We start from the raw sequence: 25,768 nt of genomic DNA, 5'->3' as shown, positions 1-25,768 counted from the left end.
ACCGTGGTTTTTCCCATTTGGGTTTCCACGTGAAAAATCTGTGTTATGTGTTATGTATGTTTTATGTGATGTTTATGAAGTATTTGGTTGAAAGATTATGCATGCAGAGTTAATAGATTATGGACATGCATATGTTTATGGGTGAAGTTGATGTTGCAACACATAATCAATTCAACTGAATGACCAACAATCTCCCCCTTTGGCATTGATGGCAACACTAAATGTGAAAAACATCTAAGTACCAAGAAATGCCAAACAAGTCTCCCCAAAATGGAAAACAACCAACAATCTCCCACATGTAGCACTGAATGTCAATATTTCTCCCTTTTACTTTTCTTATTCATATATCTCCCCCTTTGAGTTTTTCTTTTTCTTTCTTTGTCTTTTTCACATCCATATCTCTCCCCCTTTGCCATCAATGCTAGAAATCTGACAAAAATATCAAAGCAAAAACATAAACTACTGATTCACAAAGCTGACTACTTCCCCTGAGCAATCGCATCCCACATCAGTGCCAGATGAATAGTATCTATGATAGTGCATGTCAAACTGATGCCAAACGACATCAATCAAGTCTCTACCCGAGGGGTAGAAACTCCCAATCTTTCCCTCAGGTACTCAAATGATTCCTTGGGCAAAGGTTTAGTGAAAATATCTGCAATCTGCCCTTTAGTGTTCATATAAACCAGTCTAACTTCATTTGATTCCACCTTTTCCTTCAAAAAGTTATACTTTATAGATATGTGCTTTGTTTTAGAATGAAATACTAGATACTTTGATATGTCAATAGTAGTAGAGTTATCACAGTGAATAACTACCGGTGCATCACAATCCACCTTTATATCCTTCAACATTTGCTTCATCCATAAAACTTGTGTACAGTCAGTAGCAGCAACAACATACTCAGCTTTAGCAATAGATAAAGAAGTACATGACTATTTCTTGCTGATCCATGAAAGCAACTTATTTCCAAGAAAGAAAGGTCCACTGGAAGTGTTTTTTGGTCATCAACATCTCCAACCCAATTAACATTTGTATATGCACACATAGTAAAGTTATCATCCTTAGGGTACCACAAACCATATTCTGATGTACCTTGAAAGTATCTAAAAATCCTTTTCACCGCCATCTCATGATTTTCTCTTGGATCACTCTAAAATTTTGAAACAATACAAACAACATTCATAATGTCAGGCCTAGTCTAAGTCAAATAAAGAAAATCTCCAATCATAGATTTGTATCTTGTAGGATTTACCTTTGCAGAAACATATTTTCTTGTCAATTTCTCACTTGTAACTATAGGAGTACTTACCTGTTTAGAATCTCCCATACCAAATTTCTTCAATAAATCCTTAGCATATTTAGTTTGACAAATGAAAATACCTTTGTCAGTCTGAGTAATTTGCAAACCTAAGAAAAATTTCATCTCACCAATCATAGACATCTCAAATTGTTTCTCCATATTCTTAGAAAATATATGCATAACTTATCTTCACCTCCAAATATAATGTCATCAACAAATACTTCAATAATCAGTATATCATCATCAGTGATCTTATAATATAAATTATTGTTAGCACCACCCTTAGTAAAACCAAGCTTCAAAAGGTATTTATCCAATCTTGCATACCAAGCTCTAGGTGCTTGTTTCAATCCATATAAAGCTTTCCCTAACCTCCAAACCATATTTGTATCATCTGATAGTGAAAAACCATCAAGTTGCTCAATATAAAATTCCTCATCAAGATCTCCATTAAAAAATGCACATTTAACATTCATCTAATAAACCTTGTAGATTTTATAAGCACCATAGGAAAGAAATAATCTTACAGCTTCAATCCTAGCTACAGGTGCAAAAGTCTCTCCATAATCAATTCCTTCCTTCTAAGAATATCCTTTACAAACCAATCTAGCCTTATTCCTTATAACTTGACCATCCTCATTCAATTTATTCCTAAAAACCCATTTAGTTCCAATAAAATTTTTATTTTTAGGCTGGGGAACCAAGGTCCATGTGTTATTTTCCTCAATCCGTTCTAATTCTTATTCCATAGATTTCAACCAATATTCATCCTTACATGCCTCAATTACTGATACCAGTTCAACTTGTGAAATTAAACATACCTCATTAGTTGCGAGTCTTCTTCTTGTCATCACTCCATTGCTCTTATCCCCAATGATCTGATCTTCTGAATGATTCAATCTCACATACCTAGGAGTCTTTTGACTTTCTATTCCTCTTCCTTGTTCTTCAATTACTGTAGAATTCTTTGATACTGCCAGAGTAACTGGTTCAACTCTTTATTCCGGTAAAGGTGCTACCAGTTCAGATATAATCATTTCCATTGTCAGTTCCTTCTGATAAACTCTGATTTGATTTATGTTCAGCTCATCTACTTTGACATTATCACTCTCCATAATTCTCTGCAATCTCTTGTTATAACATCTATATGCTTTGCTTTCATTAGAATAACCAAGAATCTTCCTTCATCACATCTAGGATCAAATTTCCCAATGATATCATCTCTCCTGATATAAAATTTACTACCAAAAATTCTGAAATACTTAAGTATAGGTGTATTGCCAAACCATAATTCATAAGGTGTCTTATCAATTTCTCCTTTGATATGTACTTTGTTGAATGTATAAACCATTGTGATTACTGCTTCTCTCCAGTAGATATGAGATATATTAGCTTCCATCATCATTGTTCTAGTAGCATCCAAGATAGTTTTGTTCTTCCTTTCCACAACTCCATTTTGCTAAGGTGTCCGGGGAGCAAAAAATTGTCTTCTTATACCATGCTTCTCACAAAAGTTATTAAACTCACTGGATGTGAATTCTCCACCATGATCTCACCTCAAATATTTAATATTCAATTCTGTCTTAGTTTCCAGTTTATGCTTAAAGATTTTAAAATTTTCAAATGCTTCAAATTTTTCTTTTAGAAAAGTAACCCACATCATTCTAGAATAATCATCAATGATTAGCATGAAATATCTATCACCTTGAAAACTTTTGATTTTAGCAGGGCCACACAAATCAGTGTGAATAAGATTAAGAACATTATTTGATTTATCTTGTATGCTCCTAAAAGAGGTTTTGACCTGTTTACCCATTTGACATTCTTTACATACCAGATTATAGGGCTTCATAATCTTAGGTATATCCCTAACTGCCTTAGTTGAACTGATCTTTACAATGCAATCCAAATTCACATGACACCATATTTTATGCCATAGCCAACTCTCATCAATCTATGTAATCAAACATGTCTTCTCTTCGAAGTTCAAATGAAATATATTACCTTTTGTCTATGTACTGGTTGCAATCTCCAATCTAGATCGATTAATGATTTTGCATTTTCCATCCTTGAATTGTAATTGAAATCCCTTATCTACCAGTTGTCTTACAATCAAAAGATTATGCCTTAAACCTTCAACATAATAAACATTTTTAGTATTATTCTTACCATCCAATGATATAGTTCCTTTTCCTTTTATCATACATGCTTTGTCATCTCCAAATCAAACTAGACCGCCATCAAATTCTTGCAAAGAGAAAAAATCCCTTTATCTCTAGTTATATGATGTGAACAACCATTGTCAATTACCCATTCATATTTGTCTTTAATTTTAGGAGCATGTGCCTTCTCTTTAGGTACATTATCTTCCAGTGTCAAATCATCTTCCTTGATAGCTAGAAACACCCATTCCTTCCCATTGCTAGAATCACTAGCAGAGTCTTTTGCCGGTTCATCATTAGAATCAGTGATGCCTTCCTCATCTGCTATGTAGCATGATTTGTCTCTATTTTTAAGATCAAATCAAATGTTTAAGATCAGATCAAGGAGGAGAATTCACATCTAAGGACTTTAATACATTCTATGAAGTGAATGGAATCAGAAGACAACTATCAACACCTCGAACACCACAGCAGAATGGAGTTGTTGAAAGGAAAAATAGAACTATCTTGGATGAAGCAAGAAGTATGTTATCTGAAGAAAATTTACCACATGTGTATTGGAGAGAAGTAGTTAGCACAATAGTCTATACATTCAACAAAGTTCACATCAAAGGTGAAACCGGTAAGACCCCTCATGAACTATGGTTCGGTAATACTCCTACTCTTAAGTATTTCAGAATTTTTGGAAGTAAATGTTATATTAGAAGAGATGAGTATATTGGAAAATTTGATCCTAGAAGTGATGAAGGAATATTTCTTGGTTATTCATCCAAGAGCAAGGCATATAGATGTATTAATAAGAGACTGCAGAAAACTGTTGAGAGTACAAATGTAAAAATTGATGAACAATTCAGAGGAACTTCAAGGTATATAGACTCTGAACTGGAAATAGAAATTGTGACAAATGAACCTACACTAAATCCATCGGTACAAAATGAAGATCCAGTTACCCCGGTACCATCAGAGGATTCCACAGTAATTGAATAACAACAACAAACTAAGACACCCCAGTATGTAGGATTGAATCATTCTAAAGATTAGATAATTGGAAACAAATTTAAAGGAGTAATGACAAGAGGAAGATTGGCAAATGAAGAGGTATGTCTTATTTCTCAAATTGAACCATCATCTATTAATGAGACATGTGAAGATAAATTTTGGATTAAAGCTATGGAAGAAGAATTAGGACAAATTGAGAAAAATAACACTTGGACAATAGTTCCCCGGCCTAAAGATAAAAATGTAATGGGTATTTAGAAACAAACTTAATGAAGATGGTAAGGTTGTCAAAAATAAAGCAAGACTAGTGTGTAAGGGATATTCTCAGAAAGAAGGAGTTGATTACAATGAAACCTTTGCACTGGTAGCTAGAATAGAGGCAGTCAGATTATTCTTGGCCTTTGCAGCTCACAAGAACTACAAATTTTATCAAATGGATATTAAATGTGCATTCTTGAATGGAGATCTTGAAGAGGAAGTCTATATTGAACAACCTAATGGATTTTCTTTGACAGATGACAATGATATGGTTTGCAGGTTAAGAAAAGCTCTGTATGGATTGAAACAAGCCCCAAGAGATTGGTATGAAAGGTTGGATAAGTATCTTTTAAAGATTGGTTTTACTAAAGGAAATGCAGACAATAATTTATATTACAAAATAACTAATGATGATATCTTGATTATAGAAGTATTCGTTGATGATATAATCTTTGGAGGAAAAGATGGATTATGTAAAAAAAATTCTATTAAAATGTAGCAAGAATTTGAAATGTCTATGATTGGAGAAATAAAATTCTTTTTAGGATTGCAGATTTCACAGACTGACAAAGGTATATTTTTGAGTCAATCCAAGTACTAAAAAGAGTTACTAAAGAAATTTGGGATGGAGAACTCTAAACTGGTAAGCACACCTATGACTATAAATGACAAATTATCTCAAAGGAATGAATCTACACCTGTTAATCCAACTAGATACAAATCTATGATAGGAGGTTTACTATATTTGACACAAACCAGACCTGATATTATGAATGCAATATGTATTGTTTCAAGATTTCAAAGTAATCCTAAGGAAAATCATGAATCAGTAGTAAAAAGGATTTTCTGGTACTTACAAGGCACTACAAATCTTGGATTATGGTATCCTAGAAATGAAAATTTTGATCTATGTGCATACACAGATGCAAATTGGGTAGGAGATGTGGATGATAGAAAAAGCACCATCAGCGGAGCATTCTTTCTTGGAAACAGATTAGTTTCCTGGTTGAGTAAGAAACAGAGTTGTACATCTTTATCAACAGCAGAATCAGATTATGTTGCAGCAACAACTAACTGTACACAGGTACTATGGCTTAAACAAATGTTGAAAGACATAAAGGTAAAATGCAAGGAACCTATTACTATATATTGTGATAATACTGCAGCAATTAATATATCTAAGAATCCGGTATTACACTCTGAAACAAAACATGTTTCTATCAAACTGAATTTTCTAAGGGAAAAAGCTGAAGAAAAGGAGATAAAACTGGTTTATGTGAATACTAAAGAACAACTTGCAGATATTTTCGCAAAACCTTTGCCTAACGAGACTTTTGAATATCTCAGAGATCAGCTTGGAGTCATACCACCATCGGTAGAGACTTAGACAGTTGAGGATTGTCATCAACTGGCAGAATTCAAAGACAAATCTTTTACTCCATTCTTTGATGAGGAAGCTACTTCTCAGGGGGAGTAGTTGGTATATTGAATTGATTGGTATTTTTTATATGAACTTGATTTTTGTAACTTTGGCATTGGATGTCAAAGGGGGAGAGATATCTATGGAAAAACACATTATCTTTTAAAGGATAGATTGGTATTGAAAAACTTTGGATAACACATGTTGCTCCTAGGGGGAGAGATTGTTAGTTGTTGGTATTTGTCATTTCTGTTTTGGCACTTTGATGGTTTTTCCATCTTATGTTGCCATCAATGCCAAAGGGGGAGATTGTTGGTATTTTGGTATGGTTTTGTCATTGATGTCAACACCCACTGAAACACTAGCACTTTGGAGATCCAGCAACATTCACTGACAAGCAAGTAACTATTGCACAGTTACTGGTATATGGTTCACCAGCAGGATATAATGATCACCGACACTTGGAATGATATGGAAGACACTTGGTAATGTCGAAGACATCATGTGGACACTTTGTTTTGAATAATTAATCATTGGTATATTCATATTTGCATATTTACTTTTACCGACAAATAGGTCTAGGGTTACCTAGGGTTACACCGATAGGTTTATCTTTTCCAGATCAGCATGGCACGCTATGGAGATGATTTATTATTGTTGTAAATGCATTAAGCTGACATGTTTAATCAGTTATTGCATCAGATATTATATTGTTTGTAAAATGTTTTTATTGTAATATCTTGTAGAGCCGACCTACTTAAATTGGTCTTAGGTTAGATCTTATTTGTAAGATCGAATGTGGAATACGAATAAGGATAGTGTGAAGGTATATGCGAGATTAAGCAGAACTATACATGAAGACATCATTTGAAGGTGAAGCTAGGTTTTTGTGAAAGCATATCAGCATTACACCGATACTGAATCCAGCATATGAAGATGCTATTTTGTGAATTGCAAACCATGTCGGCCTTAGACCAAACAAATTATATCCAACACATAAGACATCCCGGAAATACATCGATAGGTCCAATCCACGTGTTACATTAAAGTCGGTCCATAACCTAGATCAACTGGGACCCAATATAGGTCCACATGCTACAATAATGATCTCCATCCATGAAGTCTCAAACATGATCACCAACAACATCCTAAAACTCCACCAGAGGCTGCACTAACACCATGTATACAGTTCATCAAAGATCTTCATCAAAAGCTCTGTTAGTGAAACCCTCGCCAGAACTAGAAACTAAGCTTCTAAGCAAGAAGGATAGCATTCGATAAATAGACCAAAACCAACTGACCAAATATAAGCATGAGTATCATGAACAAGCCAATTCCATCACCAAACTACACTGGAGCCTACCGGATCATGCCGGATCCAAGTCAACCAGAAACCACCCATCCTACCAAGATCAGAAGGGTGTCGGTAAAGAATCCAAATAGCTAGTGTTGGCATTAATGACAAAACATCGATGCAACACACAATCAGTTCCATCAAATGGCCAACAAAAAGCTAAATACATTGCTGCTGCTAGCAATTGTACTCAATTAATTTGGATGAAGCAGATGTTGAAAGATATAAGGATTATTTATGATGAGCTTATTTCTATATATTATGATAAGTGAAGTACTATCAATATTTCAAAGTATCCATAACTACATTCTAAGACTAAGCGTATATCTATAAAGTTTCATTTCTTGATAGAGAAGGTGAGTAAGAAGGAAGTCGGATTGGAGTATGTATCTACAAAGGAACAAATCGCAAACATATTTATGAAGCCTTTGCCTAAAGATACTTTTGATTTTCTCAAAGACAAGTTAGGGGTTATTGCCCCTCTTGGTAAGAACTAAGATGCATGGATTCACATCAGTCTAGTGAAGTTCACAGAGATATCTTGTGATCCGGATTGATGAGTTGTGGCTCCTACTCAGGGGGAGTAGTCAGTGGTGTGATTCAGATGATTCAGATTGGTAATTGGAAGTTGAACATGATTTATTTTTGTTCTTTTGTCATTGATGTCAAAGGGGGAGAAGAGCATGTGGAAAACCCTGAAGCAATTTGGGGTTGAGCAGAGATTTGAGTATTGATCTAAGGGGGAGTTTATTGTGAGCTGATTATTTATTTGCATTGAGTGTTTTTCACATTCATATGTTGTCATCAATGCTAAAAGGGTAGATTGTTGGATATTATTGACAAATTAATGTGTTGTCATTGATGTCAACATATTCCTCTGTGTTTTTGTGTTGTTGTCAGATTGGTTGAGTTGGTTTAGCTTGTGTATTGCAAATGACCTGATGTGGTTTAATGGGTTTAGAGATACTTATCTCTAGTTGATTCAACAAAATTTTTAGTGGTTTGCATGTTGATTTGATTGAGTTATGAGATTTTGTATGGTGGTTGATTATTCACTTATTCAGTATTGGTAGTTTTGGTGAATCCGTATGTTGTGCTCCAAAATTGCAATATCTTTGGTTGTAGATGTGTGGGATGTGTTCTAGATGTTGATATGTGGTTTTGATTGGAGTGCTTCATGATTTGGAACTCCATAAGTGAATCTTTTAGTTTGTTAGTCAATTTTATGAATGTTCTTGAGATCTAGTATAATATTGATGATGATTCTTGTGATGCGAGTTGTTGCAGTTTTTGCAATGTGATTCATGTTTCTTTTGGATGTTTCCAGATTGTGTGCTATGCGTATTGTTGGTCCGTATTGATCGTTGTGCAAGTTATTCATGGTTATCTTAAGTTTGGTGTTGTTCTTTGTGTTATGCAACATTCATTGTGGTGTAGCATGTTGCAAATGGTCAAGACGTAATTCTAGGAGGTGTTTCATATTTGTGGTAGTTTTTTAGGTCTAGACTATGTCTTAGCCAACATTGTTTTGGTCTGCATGCATTATTGTAGTGTGTGTGATTATACTTTTGTAATATGTAGCATGTGGTGAGCCAACCTATATTTCATGGGTTGATGACTATTATAAATCTATGTAAAAATAATTGTATGAGGTATATGTGTGGTATTTGTGAGTGAATTCGAATGTGTGTGATTGAATTAGTATGCAAACAAGTGTTTTGATCCTTCGGAAGTGTGTTGCAGAGCAGATCTATCAGTGAGATTAACTAAAACTGTATTTAGGCATGCAAAAATGCTATTTAATCATTTCATCATTCTCCAGATGTAATTTGAATCTTTTTGTAATTCAATGAGACTTCCCTAAGGGTTGTAGCCCTTTGGGTTTTTTTAGTTTGAGCTGTGAGCTCTAGGCAATGTTCCTAAATGCATGTGCATTCCCCATTATAATATTTCACTTACCCCTAATAGGTTATTATCTGATTGTGGGTGTGTTTCCACCATAGCTTTTCCCTTAATTGAGTTTTCCATGTCAAAAATCTCATTGTTATGTGCTTTGTTGATGTGGTGATATTTTATGCTTTCATTGTCAAGTCTTAGATCTATTTTGTTGTTTAGTTGCAGAAAGTTTATGAGCAAATTGATTCACCCCCCCTCCCTCTTTGTTTGTTGCATTGTTGCCAACACTCTAATGGTATTCCACCTTTGAATTTATTAGAGCTCAATACCAAAAATCGAAGACCAATTAACTTGCCTATCCAATTTGGGATGGTTCCTTGCGTGTTATTATATCCCAAATCTAGAATCTCCAAAGAAGTACAATTTTCAAGTGATGGTGGAATTGACCCTTGTAGCTTGTTACTTCCCAATTTCAATGTTTGAAGACAAGCCATGCTTCTAATCTCACCTTCCAAATTATTATTTTCTAGATTTAAGACCTTTACTGTCGAGGAGCAATTCCTAAAACTTGCAAAAATATTACCTATGAGCTTGCTATTTGACACATCTAGAACTTCCAAGTGATGCCCTTCACAAAAATTATGTGGAAGGAACCACTAATACACTTATTTTCAAGTGACAAATAGCTGAGTTGATTCTCACCATTTTTATCAATGTCTGCTAGAATGACTCCATCAAGTTTATTCTCAGATATGTCCTAGAATTGCATATAATGATTAGGTATAAAAACTTCCACTTGTAACTTATTTCCATGTAAGTCAACATGAAAAGAACTAAACTTAATGAACTTATATGAAAAAGGCCTTCCTTCAATTGATTATAAGAGAGATTGAGTTTATAGAAGGGTGTAAGATCCGACAACCAATTTGGAATATTTCCAGTCAGAGAATTGTTAGACAAGTCGAGATGATCTATGGAGTATTGGGTGGATATGAAATGTGGGAAATCACCATCCATATTACAAGATCTCAAATACAAAGATTGAAGCTAAAATTTGGAAACCCAAGTGCCTTCAACTTTTACTCTCAATAATTTATTACAAAATCTTAAGAAATGAAGCTTTGTGAAATTTTCTAGTTGAGAGAGGAAAAATGTGCCACTCAAAAGATTGTTTGATAGATCAAGTTTAACCAAAGATGAGAGATTACCAAAATTATATGGTAAGCTTCCATTTAATTGGTTTGAGCTCAAGTCCACCTCTCTAATATTTGATAATCTACTTAAAGTGCTCCATGGATTGTTTCCTCTTAGTGAGTTGTTGGAGAGATCCAATATTTCAAGATGTGAGAAATTTCCAATAAAAATTGAAACATATTGAAGACCTCTCTAATATTTGATAATCTACTTAAAGTGCTCCATGGATTGTTTCCTCTTAGTGAGTTGTTGGAGAGATCCAATATTTCAAGATGTGAGAAATTTCCAATAAAAATTGAAACATTTCCTTCAATATTGTTATAAGAAAGATATAAGATAGTCAACAAGAACATATTCCCCATATAATTTTGAAGATTGTGGTCAATAGTGTTCCAAGAGAGATCTAAGGTGGTCAACAAGGGTATATTCCCCATAGAATCTAGAAGACTACCTTCAATATTATTATCATAAAGATCTAAGACAGTTAGTGAGGACATATTTCCAATAGAATTTGGAATTACTCTTTGAACATTTGAATAGCGAATAGAAAGGACCTTAAGTTGGGAAGCATGTTGCACAATAGAAGAGAGGCTGAGTTTACGATCAGGGTTGTCGGACAAGACAAGGTTCCTCAAATGTGGAAGGCTTAAAACACCAGAAGGGATGGGACCGTGGAGATTACAATTAGTGAGATAGAGGGAAACCAATGATGTAAGGTTTTAAATCCACATGGGAATTGGCTACAGAGTGATGTAACTACCAACAAGATTGAGATGGGAGAGTGACGCAAGGTTTAAAAGAGGAGAGAGAAGTGTACCTGGCAACACAAACATGACAAGTGATTCGAGATTAGGAGGAGAAGCAACACTCTCTATTACACCAATTGGAAATGGGTGAGAATAGAGTACTTATAAGAGCTATAATTTGCCTTCAAGCGTACAAAACCTGCGGAAGCTTGTCGAAGTAATAATATTCAAAGTTTATAAAATTTTGGGTGGTGTTCTTCATAGCATACAAAATTTGTGGAAGCAATAATGTTCAAAGCCTATAGAATTTTGTGTGGTAGTCTTCAGAGCATACAAAACCTGCGAAAGCAATAATGTTCAAAGTCTATATAATTATTATTTATATTTTTAACAATCTTTTGAAAAGTATTTTTTAATGATTTTGTGTTTTTCGGGAAGATTAGTAGGTTCATCTAACATTTGAGAAGGATTGACAATTATTGATTTAAATTTCTACAAACTTCCTTTCATTTTTTAATAATTTTGTATGTTTGATGGGTGACTAATAGACTCATCTAACCTTTTTACAAGTAATAATTGAAAAAAAAAATATGTGAAAAGATGTTGAGAAACCAAAAAGATTGTCAATTATTGAAGTATATTTTTAACAACCTTTTGAAAAAAAATTTCAATGATTCTACATTTGAGGGAAGAATAGTACTCTCATTTTAAAAATTTGCAAGAAGGAACTAAGAAAAAACTATGCATTGTAATCTTGAGTGTGGAAAGATGTTAATAAATAAGATGGATTGAAGACTATTGATTTATATTTTTAACAACACTTAAAAAATATGTTTGATTGATTTAGATTTTTCACAACTCTTCCTTGAAAAATATTTTTGATTGATTTGCACTTTGAATAGTTTAACAAACCTTGGTGAAAGATATCAATTGAGACTGGAATTCTCAAATCCACATTAATAATTGTGTGGATTGAATGGTTACACATTACATCTTTATAATTATTTTTATAGAATAGAAAACAACTAGATTATAATTCAAAAAATATATATCTATATTAGTTTAATATCCTAAAAAATAATATAGTCCTGGTTATCTCCTCCTATTTTGGCAAGTTTCTCAAACTCTTTCATGTTAAACTTAAATATTTCGGCTGCCTCTAATATATATATACCTACAAATTTATAACGTTTAAATTAAGAAAATACATGTATGTATGTATCTATGGGTTAAAATTTAAACCTACTTATATAATTAATATGTTAAGACTTTAGTTGGGAACATAAAGGTCTTTAGCAAGAATAACAACAAGCTCGTCCTTAAAAAGATGGCATGACAAAGAAACAAAGTGATTTTTGTCCCTTGAAGGTCTTGCATTTGAATTTGTTCCATATGGGAATCTTCTCCTATTGCTACATCAATGGAGAATTGAAACGATTGTGTATATCCATATAAAATTTTAAAACATAGAAATTTGAGGAAAACCATACTGCGCATACATCAATTTTAAGCTACTTAATCATTGGCTAGTAATAAGCTACTTAATCATTGATTAGTAATAAGCTGCTTAATCATTGACTTGTAACATGCACCTATCAAATTCCATATCAAAAAGTCTTGAGATTAGGGAAAACTGTTAAAATCACAATTCAAAGTCTTGGAACAGATACTTTTCCAAGAGTATTTATGAGACCAAACAAAGTCTTCATACAAATTTCTACCACAAATAAAGACTTTAGTAGGTGGAATATGTAGAGTCTTAAAATGGCAATGGTGAATTATGAGAGCTATTTCTGTCTCATTTTATGCTACATTTTATGCCACATTTCATCCTATTTTATATTTCATTTTCATACACCTTCATATCCTTTTTTATATTCCATTTTCATACATCATCATGTATTATTACAACCTTTGCTACATTTGATTAAATAAATTAATAAGTAATATTTAATTTAGCTTTGAGGTAAAATAAGGAAATTAATTATTGATTATTTTTACTAATGAGTATTGTTATTAAGGACCTTGGAAATATATTTTGCAACATGCAGATTTCCTGTCATATAGAACCTTCCTATCACTTTGTGGTCAGGAACTTCTGTATATTAATTTTTGACCAACAACTTAAATATGTCATCTTTTCAATAGATGATGTTAGTGTTGGCAAAAGACACTACAGGTATGTTGAGATGTTGTCATTGATGGCAACTCATATTAGATTTGGTATCCATAGTTCATAATTTGTTCATTCTAATAGATTGATTGAAGATTGATCAAGTCTGGTACGGTCTGGTGAGAATAGGGTATCCGATAGTATGTATAGTTTTGGTTGTGTAGTTTTCTTTACGGATTTTGGAGATGTATTGTTGATGCAGGAGCATCCCCAGTTCACAACAATCTTGCATCAACCAAAAACATTTCCTTTATGTTTTGTTTGCAGTTTTAGTTTTCTTTTTTGTGTGTCCTGGTTTTGGCTCTCCAGATCCTATGGAGTTGGATTCTACTTGAAGACTTGATCATCTTTCTTGCTTTCAAACCGCATCTCATTTGGATCACTTTCCGACAAGATATCGCTACCAGTTTCCAAGACAGTTTCTTGTCACCGATTTTTCCATTGTTACCAGTTGCCTAAGTCCTATTCTAGTGATCTACTAGAATCCATTCCAAAGCTTGTGGAGCCTTGAGCATTGATCTCAATGTTTCTTGGCATGTGATCGACCTTCTATGTTTCATCCTTTGGATTTTCTAGAGGAACCTCTTGGTGGAGGCCGACCTTGTTTATTTTGCACGTTAGGTCTTGTTCTTCGGGTTTTGATCCTTTTGGACCAACCAGATCCTTTGGATCAATATTTATATTTGTAATCATGATTTAGAATGTACTCAATTACAATAAATAGAAGATCAATTAGGATCAATCAGAGATAGATTGGGCCTAGAAGATAGATCTTTCGATTCAAGGTCCCGGTGTGACCTATTCGACCAGGCCTGTGTGCCAGTATGTTGTGATCCGGTTGTTACTGGTTGGATGTAATCAAACTTCATGCAATAAAACTATCTATTCTACATTGCCTCCATCATATCTGTGTGTTTCCATTGTGTTTACTCTTGCTGACCATTTTGGACTGATCTCCTTGAGGTCCCTCCTCACCAGTGACTGCTTCAAGTGGTATCAGAGCGAAGTTTCATTTTGGAGGTTGTGTGTCCTAAATTTTGTTGTACGGTGGTGGATTGCAGATCCAACCTACAATTGTAGAGGAATAATACATGACACACAGAGGAACTAGGAATGGTGGAGTGCTTGGGAATGTAGACCCTGTTGTGATGGAGATGTTGCAAGGAATAGCAGCCCGGTTAGAAGTCGTAGAGACAACCCAGAGAAGAGGCCAACATATTGAAGATGTAAGTGAAGATGAAGGAGAAGAAGCGCCAGCGGAATAGGTAAACCTACCGGTAGTTGATCCGGATGAAGAAAGGTTTTTAAGGGTTTTGAGTAGGGCAAACACTAAACCTCATTTTACCCCACCGAAATATGATGGAAAGTTAGATTCGAATGAATTGATGGACTGGATCTCAAAGATGGAGAAGTATTTTGATTTTGAAAATACTGCAGAAGAGAGGAAGGTGAGATATACATGTACCTAGTTAAAAGGTCACACATCTCTTTAGTGGGAAAATTTGCAAGTTGACAGACAAAGAAGAGGTAAAGAGAAGATTAAGACATGGGATCGGATGATTGCTAAGTTAAAATCAAATTTTGTCCTGGCGAATTAATAAGTGGATTTGTTCCGGAAATTGCAGAACTTGAGACATAAGGAATATAGTGTGAAGGAATACACCAAAGCATTTTACAAGTTGAACATCAGATCCAGACATGTTGATGATGAAGTTGAACAAGTTGCAAGATATTTGAATGGATTGCAGATGTCTATACAAGATGAACTCAGTATGATCAAATTGGAGAGTGTTGAAGAGGCTTACCAGTGGCACTAAAGGCTAAAGAGAAATTGAACAAAAGACATGAACAAAGACAGAGAGGTAGAGGTGGAAGGTTTACTAGAGGAAGATTTCAAGGAGGAAGAGGATATACTAGAGGAAGAGGAACCAATATAGATCAGAACAAGGACAAGGAAGTGAGCAAAAAAGGTAATTCATATCAGAAGGATGATAGAAATTTCTACCAGAGGAGAGAACCAGATGGTTACTGGAATGAGAACTTTGGAAGACAAGACAAGAGAACATTTAGAGGAACTTGCTTTAAGTGTGGAGGAGAAGGACATTGTACATTGGAATGCAAGAATATAGAGGCTACCCAAAGGGCAGAAGTGGTGGAAGAAAACCCCACTAGATAAGACAATAAACTAGAAGATGGAGAACTATTGATGATGAGGAGATCTTTGTGTCATACTAGAGGAGATGAAGAACCCTTGCAGAGGAAGAACCTATTCAAGACTAGATTTAAGGTATTTGGTAAGTGTTGTAAAGTTGTTATTGATAGTGGTAGTTCAGATAATCTTGTTTTAGAAGAGATGGTGAATAAATTGAAATTGGAGAGATTGAAACACCCTGAGACTTATCAAATAGCATGGATTCAGGATGAACATAAGTGGTTAGTAAGTGAACAGTGTTTGGTAAAATTAAAAATTTGGAATTATCATGATGAAGTTTTATCTCATATTGTATCTATAAATATTTGTCATCTTTTGTTGGGAGTACCTTGGCAGTTTGATAGACAGGCAATACATGATCGAAGGAAGAATACATACGCTATTGTGGCCAATGGGATGAAGCAAACCTTGTTAACTTTGGAGGAACCTTTGAAGGGTGAAGTGTGTACAAATGCCAGAATTTGTTCAGTAGATGGAAGGAAATTCATGGATGGACTTACACATGAGAATGTGTGTTTTGGCTTAATTCCTAAGAAGACTGAGAGACCAGAATCAGAAGGAGAACACCAGACAGGGTAAATGCACAAAGATGGTGTTCAAAAAGGGGGGTATAAGTGGACACTTTTTTTTTTTTTCTGAAATCAGCTGAACCTGAACTTGGAGGAAAAATTTGAAAGTCATCCACTCAAGATATGAAGATAATCAAAGAACAAATATTGTAGTACTCTTAAGCTAGTTTCCAAAATACTAAACTTTTTCAAAATTGGATAAGATTAAGGCGGTCAAATCCTTCGCGCACAAAAAACAGACCCTGATTTGTTTAGAAAAACATAACATAGTGTTTGACGTGTGCATCAAAAAATTCATAGTTAGATTTAGTATTTTGACAAATCCTTTGGCAGAAAGATAGTTAAGAGTGAGCACTAGAAGATATGTATTGTTTTGTAATTTTTTGTTGAGTATTTTTTTTTTTATGATTTTTCCAATCGAGCACATTCTGAAAATTAGGTACCTGTTCATGCGCGAAGCATAAGTTGCACTAGAAAAATCAAAAAATACAATTTTTTTTTAAATTGTAAAGAGTCAAGTGCACTACAATAATATATAATTTTTTTAAAATTTGGATAGGTATATCAAAAGTTATTAAAAAAATGGTGCATGTATGTTTGTGAGAACTATGGAGACACTGGTAAAAGAAATTCAATAATAATATGTTATTGTTGTTCAAATTTTTTAAAAATTATATGGTTAGAAAGGTCAAAAGATGGGTGAAAATATGGTGGCAATTTTAGAAATACCCACTTGATGAAGTGTAAACCTGATGATGACAAAGTCGAGAAACTAAGTTGATAAAATAGAACACGTCAAAAATGAGGGAAATGGAGGGAAATCAAAATTTCAAATCGTAGCTTTGTCATCCAGGCCTATTTCCAAGCCTAAATAGTCAAAAGCGCGTACTAGGTACCTATGGTATAAAAAGCGCTTATGAGGTACTTATGGTGTAAGAAGCGCGTACGCTCTATCTTAACTATAAAAAGCACGCATGCTCTATTTTTACTATAAAAAGCACTCACGCGCTATTTTTACTATAAAAAACGCGTATGCGCTATTTTTACTATAAAAAGTGCATACGCACTATTTTTACTATAAATAGCGCATACGCGCTTTTTATGTTTAAATTTTGGGAGTGTGTATAGAATGATATTGTATATATAATATGTGTATATACATAGAATATATAATTTATATATAATATAAAAATATATAATATATAATAATATATAATATTTATATATATATATATAATATATTATGTATATATATAAACACATGTGTATGTATGTGTATTGTCACCCTCTCTCCCCCTCTCAAGCGCATGTAAGGTGCCTCTCTCTCTCCCTCTCCCTCTCCCTCTCTCTCTCTCTCTCTCTCCCTCTCACTCCCTCTCCCTCTCTCCCATTCTCCCTTCCTCCATACCCCACCTCTCTCTCTCTTGTTAGAGTAATTGGGTCTTTACTTGATTAATTAAACAATATTTGTTTAATTCTTTAAGTTCCCAATTATCTTTTTACACTTAAGCTAACATTAGGTGCATATTAATTAATTATTTTATTAATTATTATGTGCAAGCCTAGGGTTTTCCCTTTTTAGGGTTTATTGACCTATTAGAGGTTAATTTTGTTTTTAATTGTATTATGATTCACAATACATTTTTGGTGAATTGGAGCTCTCATTTTTTGAGAATATTTTTCTTGTTTTTTGTGAGTTCTTCAGATTATTGCTTCCTTGCTTCTCCTTGTAATAGGTTATTCAACTTGCAGAAGATCTTCAGGCTCCTGTGGTGTTGTATCTCTCAACTCCAGTATGGTATCAGAGCTCAGAATTGCAGCTATCTGTTCCTATTTTTGAGAATTTTGCATTGGAAGCAGATCTAGGGTTTCAGGCATTTTTTTTTTGTGTTCTTAGGGTTAGGCCTTTTTTTTGAGCACTTTGGGCCTAAACAGACCTCACCATCGTGCTCAAAAGGCCTAAAAACCCCTATAGTCATATAAAATTTGTCCATTTTTTACTCCTGAGCATCTGGGTGATTTTTTTTTCTTACAACTAGGTCGTACGGCTCTAGCATGTAAATCGAGAAAAAAATTCAATTTTTTTTTTTTGACTTTTATGGCATGCAGGCCGGATTTTTTTTTTTTTTTTTTAAATCACACAAAAAAAACAAAAAAAATAAAAAAAAAAACCACGGAGAGAGTTTTTATTTGGCTTTTGGGTTTTGAGCTTTCACAGGAATCCATATTGACAGTCCAACCGCCATACGATGACTGGCCTGCCAGTCCAACCCGCCTATAGGCTTGCCGCCGGCCCCTCCGGCCCTCGCTGCCGGCATTGTCCCTACAGCCGGTCTCTCCCTGGCGATCCTCGCCACTGCGCCCGGAGATCTCTGTCGCCGCTGCCCACTCCTCGACGATTCCTACTGCTGCGCCCAGAGATCCCCTCCGGCTACCCTCCGCCTGACTTCTGCTAGCCCTCCGCCCACCTCAGTCGCCACTCCACTATGCTCGGGCTTCCCTCCGCTCAACTCCACCCGGCCCCGCCCAGCTCTGCCCGATCCAACTCCGCCTTACTTTGCCCAGCTCCATTCAGCCACCACCACCACCACCGAAGCACCACTGGTGCACCACCAAAGCACTGCCAGTGCGCCACCAGAGCACCACCGGAGCCTGGCTCCTCCACCGAAGCACCACCCTCTAGCCTTTTCTGAAGAGGGGTTGGTTTTTTGGCTCTATCTTGAGCATCTGGAGTCGGATTTTGGAAAACGAATAGGCATTAGAATGGTGATTCCGAGCCGGACCTTGTGGTGGTATATTTTTTTCTTGAATCTACTATCTGACTATACTTTTTTCCAGTCAAAGTTGGGCTTCTTTTTTGCACTTTTGGGGCCGTAGAATGGGCAAACGGACTCCGTTTCTCGAAAATGAATAGGCGTTGGAAAGCTCTCAGCATTCTCTATTCAGATTTGTGATCTTTTTTCTCATAATTTTTATTAGGTAGATGAGATATCAGTTTGAAGTTATTTTACTTATGCACTACTTCCTTCTCATTACTATGTACTAGGGTTTGGGTTTATCTATTGTGGGGGGTGTTTTTTTTTCGCTTTCTGTCATTTATATCAGAAATCAAGAACACCAAAACTCTCAAAATGAACAAACCCTTCTGCATCTTCTGTCTATTATGAAAGATCACATAATAAAAAAAACCAACAAGTAGGTGCAGGTGCATAGTTTTTTGATCTCATGGCAGATCCTTCAGTTGCGTTGTTGACTTCACACAACTTTCACACCTCGAAGCACCGTATCATGAGGCTTCTCAGGGCATGAGGCTTGTGGTCTTGTTTGGATGAGGTTCAGCCTATATTGTAGTGTCCTTATGAGCTTCTTCAGCACATGAACAAGATGAATGAGGCCATGGGTTTACTCTCCTTGCATGTCTCTGACAGTCTTTTGTTTCACCTTGATGAGTTACTCACTCCTCGGGATATGTGGTTGAAGTTTGAGACTCTCTTCGGGAGGGTTGATGAGATTCAGGCATTGCAGATTGAGCCCGATTTGGTTTCCTTGTCACCTGATTCCTTTCCCACCATTACAGATTTCTTGAACTAGTTCAAGACTACCAGATTTGTTCTTCAAGGATGTGGCAAGGTCAAGACAGACACATAGTGCATTCACTTGATTCTTTCGAAGCTTCAGGGTCCTTTTCAGTTTTTTGCCTCTGCTTTCTACTCCACCATGGATGGATTGGGTGCTCGTTTCCTGATGCCTACCTTTGATGTCTTTTGTGAGTGTTTGTCTCATGAGCAGTCTCATCTTTCTCAGTTGTATATGCTTTCAGGATCCAAGAACAAAGCATTGGTTTCTCAGTCATCTAAGGAGAAACAAAAGCAGAAATCGAAGCCAAAGAAGCCTTCTGCAGGTAGTGAGAATTCCTCCAAGCCTGCTCCTAAGTCTCATTCAAAACCGTTTCCTCCCAAACAAGGAAAATCTTCACAGTCTGGTGAGTCTTCCTCCAAGACTAAGAAGAAATTAGGAGACACTTGCAGTTTTTGTGGCAAGGACGGCCATTTAGTTTCCAGGTGTTGGAAATGATTAGAGGCTTTAGAGGAAGCCATGCAGCAGCATGACATTTCCTCACCTCAGGCGTCTTCTCCTTCCAAAAGGAAAGGTCATGCTCTCACTGCTCAAGCTTGGACCTATGGGTCCACATGGATTCTAGATTTTGATACTTCTCACCATATGACTCACACTCAGCAGATGGTTACCTCTCTTGCCTCTTGTTGTACTTCACAAATTGTAGTGGGTGACTCAGTTCAGCTTTCAGTCTTAGGTTTAGGTTCTCTCTCATTGGATGGGGGTACTCTATAGGATGTTCTGGTTGTCCCTGACATCTCAATGAACCTCCTGTCCATCTATCAAATTTGTCACTCTGGCTCTGGTAAGACAGTTGAGTTCTCACCACATGATGTGGTTATTCGGGACCTCCATGAATCTGATTTAGTTGTTGCTACTGGGAGTGTTGACACTGCATCTCATCTATATAGATTTGATGGATTTAAGCCCTCTGAGGGTGCAGGTTCTTCTCTTATAGCACATGCATATTCCATGAGTAAGCTTTGGCATGAGCGATTGGGCCATGTCAATTACAGATATCTTCAACAGATGAGTACACAGGTACTTGTTCTTGGGCTCCCACAGATTTCCTGCACTGATGGTGTTTGTCATGGTTGTGTGCTTGGAAAGAATCACAGAGATCCCTTTCCAAAGGGAAGATCCTCTCGTGATTTGGCACCCTTGGAGTTGATTCATAGTGATCTCATGTCATTTCCCACTCCTTTTTCAGGGGCCAAGTATGTACTCACTTTTATTGATGACTTCTCCAGAGGTGCATGGGTGTACTTTCTTAAGTACAAGTCTGATGTCTTTGATTCATTTTGAATCTTCAAGACATATGTAGAGAAGTAGTCTAGCTATTCTATTCGGCGGATACGTATAGATAATGGGGGGAGTATGTGAATTAGGCTTTCAGAGATTTTTGCATTGAGCATGGTTTGTAGCATCAGTTTACTGTTCCCTACACCCCTTAGCAGAATAGTGTCCTTGAACGCAAGAACAAATCTTTACGGGAGATGGTGAATTGTATGATTCAGTGCAGGTCCTTGGATTCATCTTTTTGGGCTGAGGCAGTCAATTGTGCCAATTATATTTAGAATCGGATGCCTCACAAGGCTATTTGACATATGACTCTTGAGGAGGCTTGGTCTCATGACAAGCCTGATGTTTCCTTTTTTCAAGTATTTGGTAGTGAGCCATGGGCTTTTATTTCTGATGCTCAGAGGAAAGCCATGGAGCAGAAGAGCCGACCACTCATTTTTGTTGGCTACTGTGAGGATGTTAAGGCATACAAGTTGTTTGATCCTAATTCCAGAGAGGTCCTATTTCGACGGGATGTTCAGTTTAATGAGCACCTTCCCATAGTGGATACCCCGACTCCAATGTCTCCTCCTCTACCTACTCCAACCACTGCACCCCTTCAAGATCTTTTTGAGGATGATTCTGATGATGGTGCTGATGATCCACCATCCCCACCTCCACCTGATCCACTTCATATGCCCAAGTGGGCTCGCCTTACTGTTCAGGCGAGAGGTCCTCTGGCTGGTGACCCTTCAGATACTCGTTGGACCCGATCTAATACATTGGGTTCTAGTCTTTTGAGTCATGCTATACTAGATGATCCTCAGAAGTTTTCAAAGGCTACAGGTCACCCTGAGTGGGATTGTGATATGGAGGAGTATTCTTCTTTGATGAGGAATCATACTTGGGATCTCTGTCCTCTTCCTAAGGGCAGAAAGATGGTTAGGTGCTGCTGGTTGTATCGCACTAAGTATGCTACTGATGGTTCCATTGATAAGTACAAAGCATGTCTTGTTGCGAAGGGGTTTTCACAAGTTGAGGGTATTGATTACTCCGAGACATTTGCCCCTGTTGCCAAAATGAACTCCATTCGCTTTATACTATCTCTTGCAGCTTCTTGGAGTTGGCCTGTTTTTTAGATGGATGTGAAGAGTGCCTTCTTGCATGGGGATCTACAGGAGGAAATCTACATGGAGCAGCCTCAGGTATTTGTGCAGGATAGTTCTTTGGTTTGCAAACTTCAACGTTCATTGTATGGTCTCAAACAAGCCCCTCGGGCTTGGTATGAGAAGATGGATTCTTTCTTGCTCTCCATTGGGTTCTCCCACAGTCATTCTGATCACACAGTGTACATTTAGCTTCTTAAGGGTGACATACTGATTCTTGTGCTATATGTTGATGTGTTAATATTTGATAAGTTGTCATTAGTTTTATGTCTAGAGTCATTCTATATACTCTAGTCAGGTTATACTATCAAAATATTTAGTTGGTAAGTACTAAGGATATCGATTACAGAAGAAAGGCTAGTCACTAAGTTAAGTATACACCGAGCTGTCTACCGAGTAATGCTCTATGTCTACTGAGCAGCAAAAAAGGTATACCGAGTAACCTGAACCAAGTGGAAACGTGTTACCAGATTCAATGAACTTGGACACATATATGGAAACGTGTTACAAGAATCGAGGAATAGGGAACCGTTATCACATAGGAAATTGCACTTAAGATTTTGTATGATTTTGAGGATGTTTATCCAATGAAATATTTTCTATGAATTTGTTGTTCACCAAAAGTGATAACCCAAGTATACCTGCAATCCTTCTATGAAATGGCCAATTTCAATCTATGAAACACATCAGGGCTTGGAAAACATAACATAGGATCCTAATTGACCCTCCTGCACTTCAGGTTCTGCTAGACCTAGGGGGGGACACCCTTTGATTCTTTGAATACAATGATTACAAACACACAACTGCATCAACTATAAGCAGATCTATCATTCCACAAAAACACCAAATCTAGAAACACACTATAGATTGGCTAGATCTGTATAAATCGTAAATGAAAACAGAGCTTGGAATGAGAAGAACACACCCCTAAACATAAAGGGAAATAGATTTATCTTTTAATTTGTATTAATTTGAAACTATCCCCAAAATTGCAAGACCAGTGCCTTGTTCATTGGGCCACAAAGTCATACACAGAACTTTAAATATGCATCCTAGTCACAAATTGATTCTCCTCAATGATATCCCTACATTAACATATTATATTAATGCATTACTCAGTTCCACTCACAAGAAATCATCAAATCTGGGACACATTCCATTATTCATGACTGATTACAAAGTTTAAAATCTTCCTTGAAGGATACCCACAAACAATCACACAACCTCCTTGAAATCGACAAATTTCATCCTCCTTGAGGATTGAATTCATAATAATGAAAAAACATATCATAGAGACAATCTTGTGGGAAATTACTTATGCCTTACACAAGCAAAGTCTGCAACTAGAAGACACATCTTGAATGTTGTACTCAAATCCTTTGTACCTTGAAACCAAACAAAAGCATTTACAAACTTGGGTCAAAACATTTAGAAAATGGAAGCCATCAAATCTAGAGCCTTTCTCCAAATTTCTGGAACCCTTACAAATGAGAAGAGTTGAGAATAAGAAGGAGAGGGAACAAAATCAAATCTCTAACTGAAATTTGCCAAGTATCTCCTCTCTAACTGAATTTCACTCCCATAGAAACTGCTCTTGAAATATCCCACATTTGTCAAAATTAACTGCCTAACCGGATTCCTCATTCCGAGAGCTTTCTGATGATATATAACACTTTATATTTTGCCTGGGCGAATTAATTCCCCATTTGTGCACATCATTTAAATTTTTCATTTATTTGATATAGTTTGCACTATGTAATTTACTAATTTTAATTTTGATTTTTGCTTTGATTGTGCTCTGATGCCTTGCCACATGGTGACCTCTGATTGGTCAATGGCATCCACTGGGCACCACCTGGCATGACACCTCATCTTTTCCCACTTGTCAGCCACGTCATTGCCACTGGGCTACTTGCTTGTCGGCCACCTCAGCGCCACCTCTGTGCCATGTCATCACCATTGGACTGCCACCTCGGATGACCTACGAGTAGTCTTTCCACCTGGACCCGCCACTTGGCTTTCGCCATTTCGTGGCCTCTATCTCACGTGAATCTTTCCTTCGTGAAGCAGCGTGAGCCATTGATCTCGATCTAACATGCGCGTTCTTTAACCTGCTGCATTTTTGCCATTTTTGCCATTTCGCGTTTCGCTGTTTCGTAGGGCTTAACTGGCGTGCATCTTCGGCCCGTGAAATCACACACTTCGTCGGATCATCTTAGACTTGCTCGCTGGTTAAGTCAACCTTTCTCTGCAAAATTTTGCCTGTTTGCCTCAGGAAGCGTGCCTGCATGGGGTCCACCTAGTCGTCGCTCAGTCACCTCCTCCATCATCTCCAGATCCGCACCTGCACGTGGGCCCACCTTGGGTGCCCATAGGCACTGTCTGTCAAAAGCCCAGATGGCTTTGACATTATAGATGTGTGTGGATTTGGTTATAAATACCAAAAAGTTCCTTTGCCCATCGAATGTGGGATAATGGCTTTACCTGGAACAACGATTTTTTGAAACTTTTATGAGACTTTCATGGTGCCTACCACATTTCGCCTGCTAAACTCATTTGCTTGAATGTTTTGAACGAACTTTTCACCATCACGTGCTGGGAGAGGTTTGAAATCTGTTGATGCCTTACACCATTCCAAAATGGATTTGCAGGAACTTCATTACCCTTTTTACCAATAATAGCTCATGGCAGGGAAGAGGATTTGCATTTAATTTTCCAAATCTGCATTGCATATTGCATGAAGGTTTCAGCTGCTATCCATACTTGCATAGGAAATTTTAACCTTCACCAGACGTAGGGATTTGGCAACTAAAAACTGCCAATTTGCATTAACATAAACTTCTGAAATGCTTCCAATCTCCATGGCAGAGGGGAGAATTTGGATCTGCAGCTGCCATTTTGCATTACCACGTAGAGGCTGGAGGGAGATGGGGAATGCTTTGGGAGGCCCATGCCACACTCCAAACACCATGCTTGTAGCCTACTGCATTTCACGTGGAGGAGGAAATGGCATAGAAAACTATTGATTGCATGGGTTTAAAATTTTACCATGGTTTATTCCCAATTCAACTTCATTATGCCACGCATAGCAGGAGGAGGTTCTAAATCTGCTACATTGCATTTTCTTGGGAATTTCATTTTCTTTTTCCTCTATGCTTGCTACCACGTACTATAAATAGGGAGGACTGTTTCATTTGTTTAATGGTTTTAATTGTTGTTGCTACCAGTGCACTTGTTCAAAGATCTAAATGATTCCTTGCCCTCTTCCACTACCACGCAAAGCCTACTGCACATTACTTGTTTCACCATGGTAGCAAGGGGGAATGGCTTCAAACCAGCCAATATGCATTTGATTTGAGCTACTGTTGCCCGTCTCTAGCCATCACGTGGGAGACTAAACTATTGTTTACATTCCATTAC

The 25,768-nt window shown here is 36.6% G+C and overlaps 1 protein-coding gene across 1 annotated transcript in view; it reads right to left on the bottom strand.

The window, feature by feature from the left end:
- LOC131873990 (receptor-like protein 34) overlaps positions 1-24,486 on the bottom strand; it is a 63,896-nt gene extending 39,410 nt beyond the window's left edge. Inside the window, exons 1-3 of the mRNA XM_059217186.1 lie at positions 24,444-24,486; positions 18,803-19,013; positions 18,503-18,735 (exon numbers count right to left, since the gene is read on the bottom strand). Coding sequence (XP_059073169.1) covers positions 18,503-18,735; positions 18,803-19,013; positions 24,444-24,486 — 487 coding nt within the window. The remainder of the gene's footprint in view (positions 1-18,502; positions 18,736-18,802; positions 19,014-24,443) is intronic.
- Positions 24,487-25,768: the final 1,282 nt, after the last annotated feature.

Source organism: Cryptomeria japonica, chromosome 3, assembly GCF_030272615.1.
Source record: "Cryptomeria japonica chromosome 3, Sugi_1.0, whole genome shotgun sequence".
NCBI lineage: Eukaryota > Viridiplantae > Streptophyta > Pinopsida > Cupressales > Cupressaceae > Cryptomeria > Cryptomeria japonica.
The sequence above is the reverse complement of the archived record's forward strand: the minus strand, read 5'-3'. Positions and strand labels throughout refer to the sequence as shown.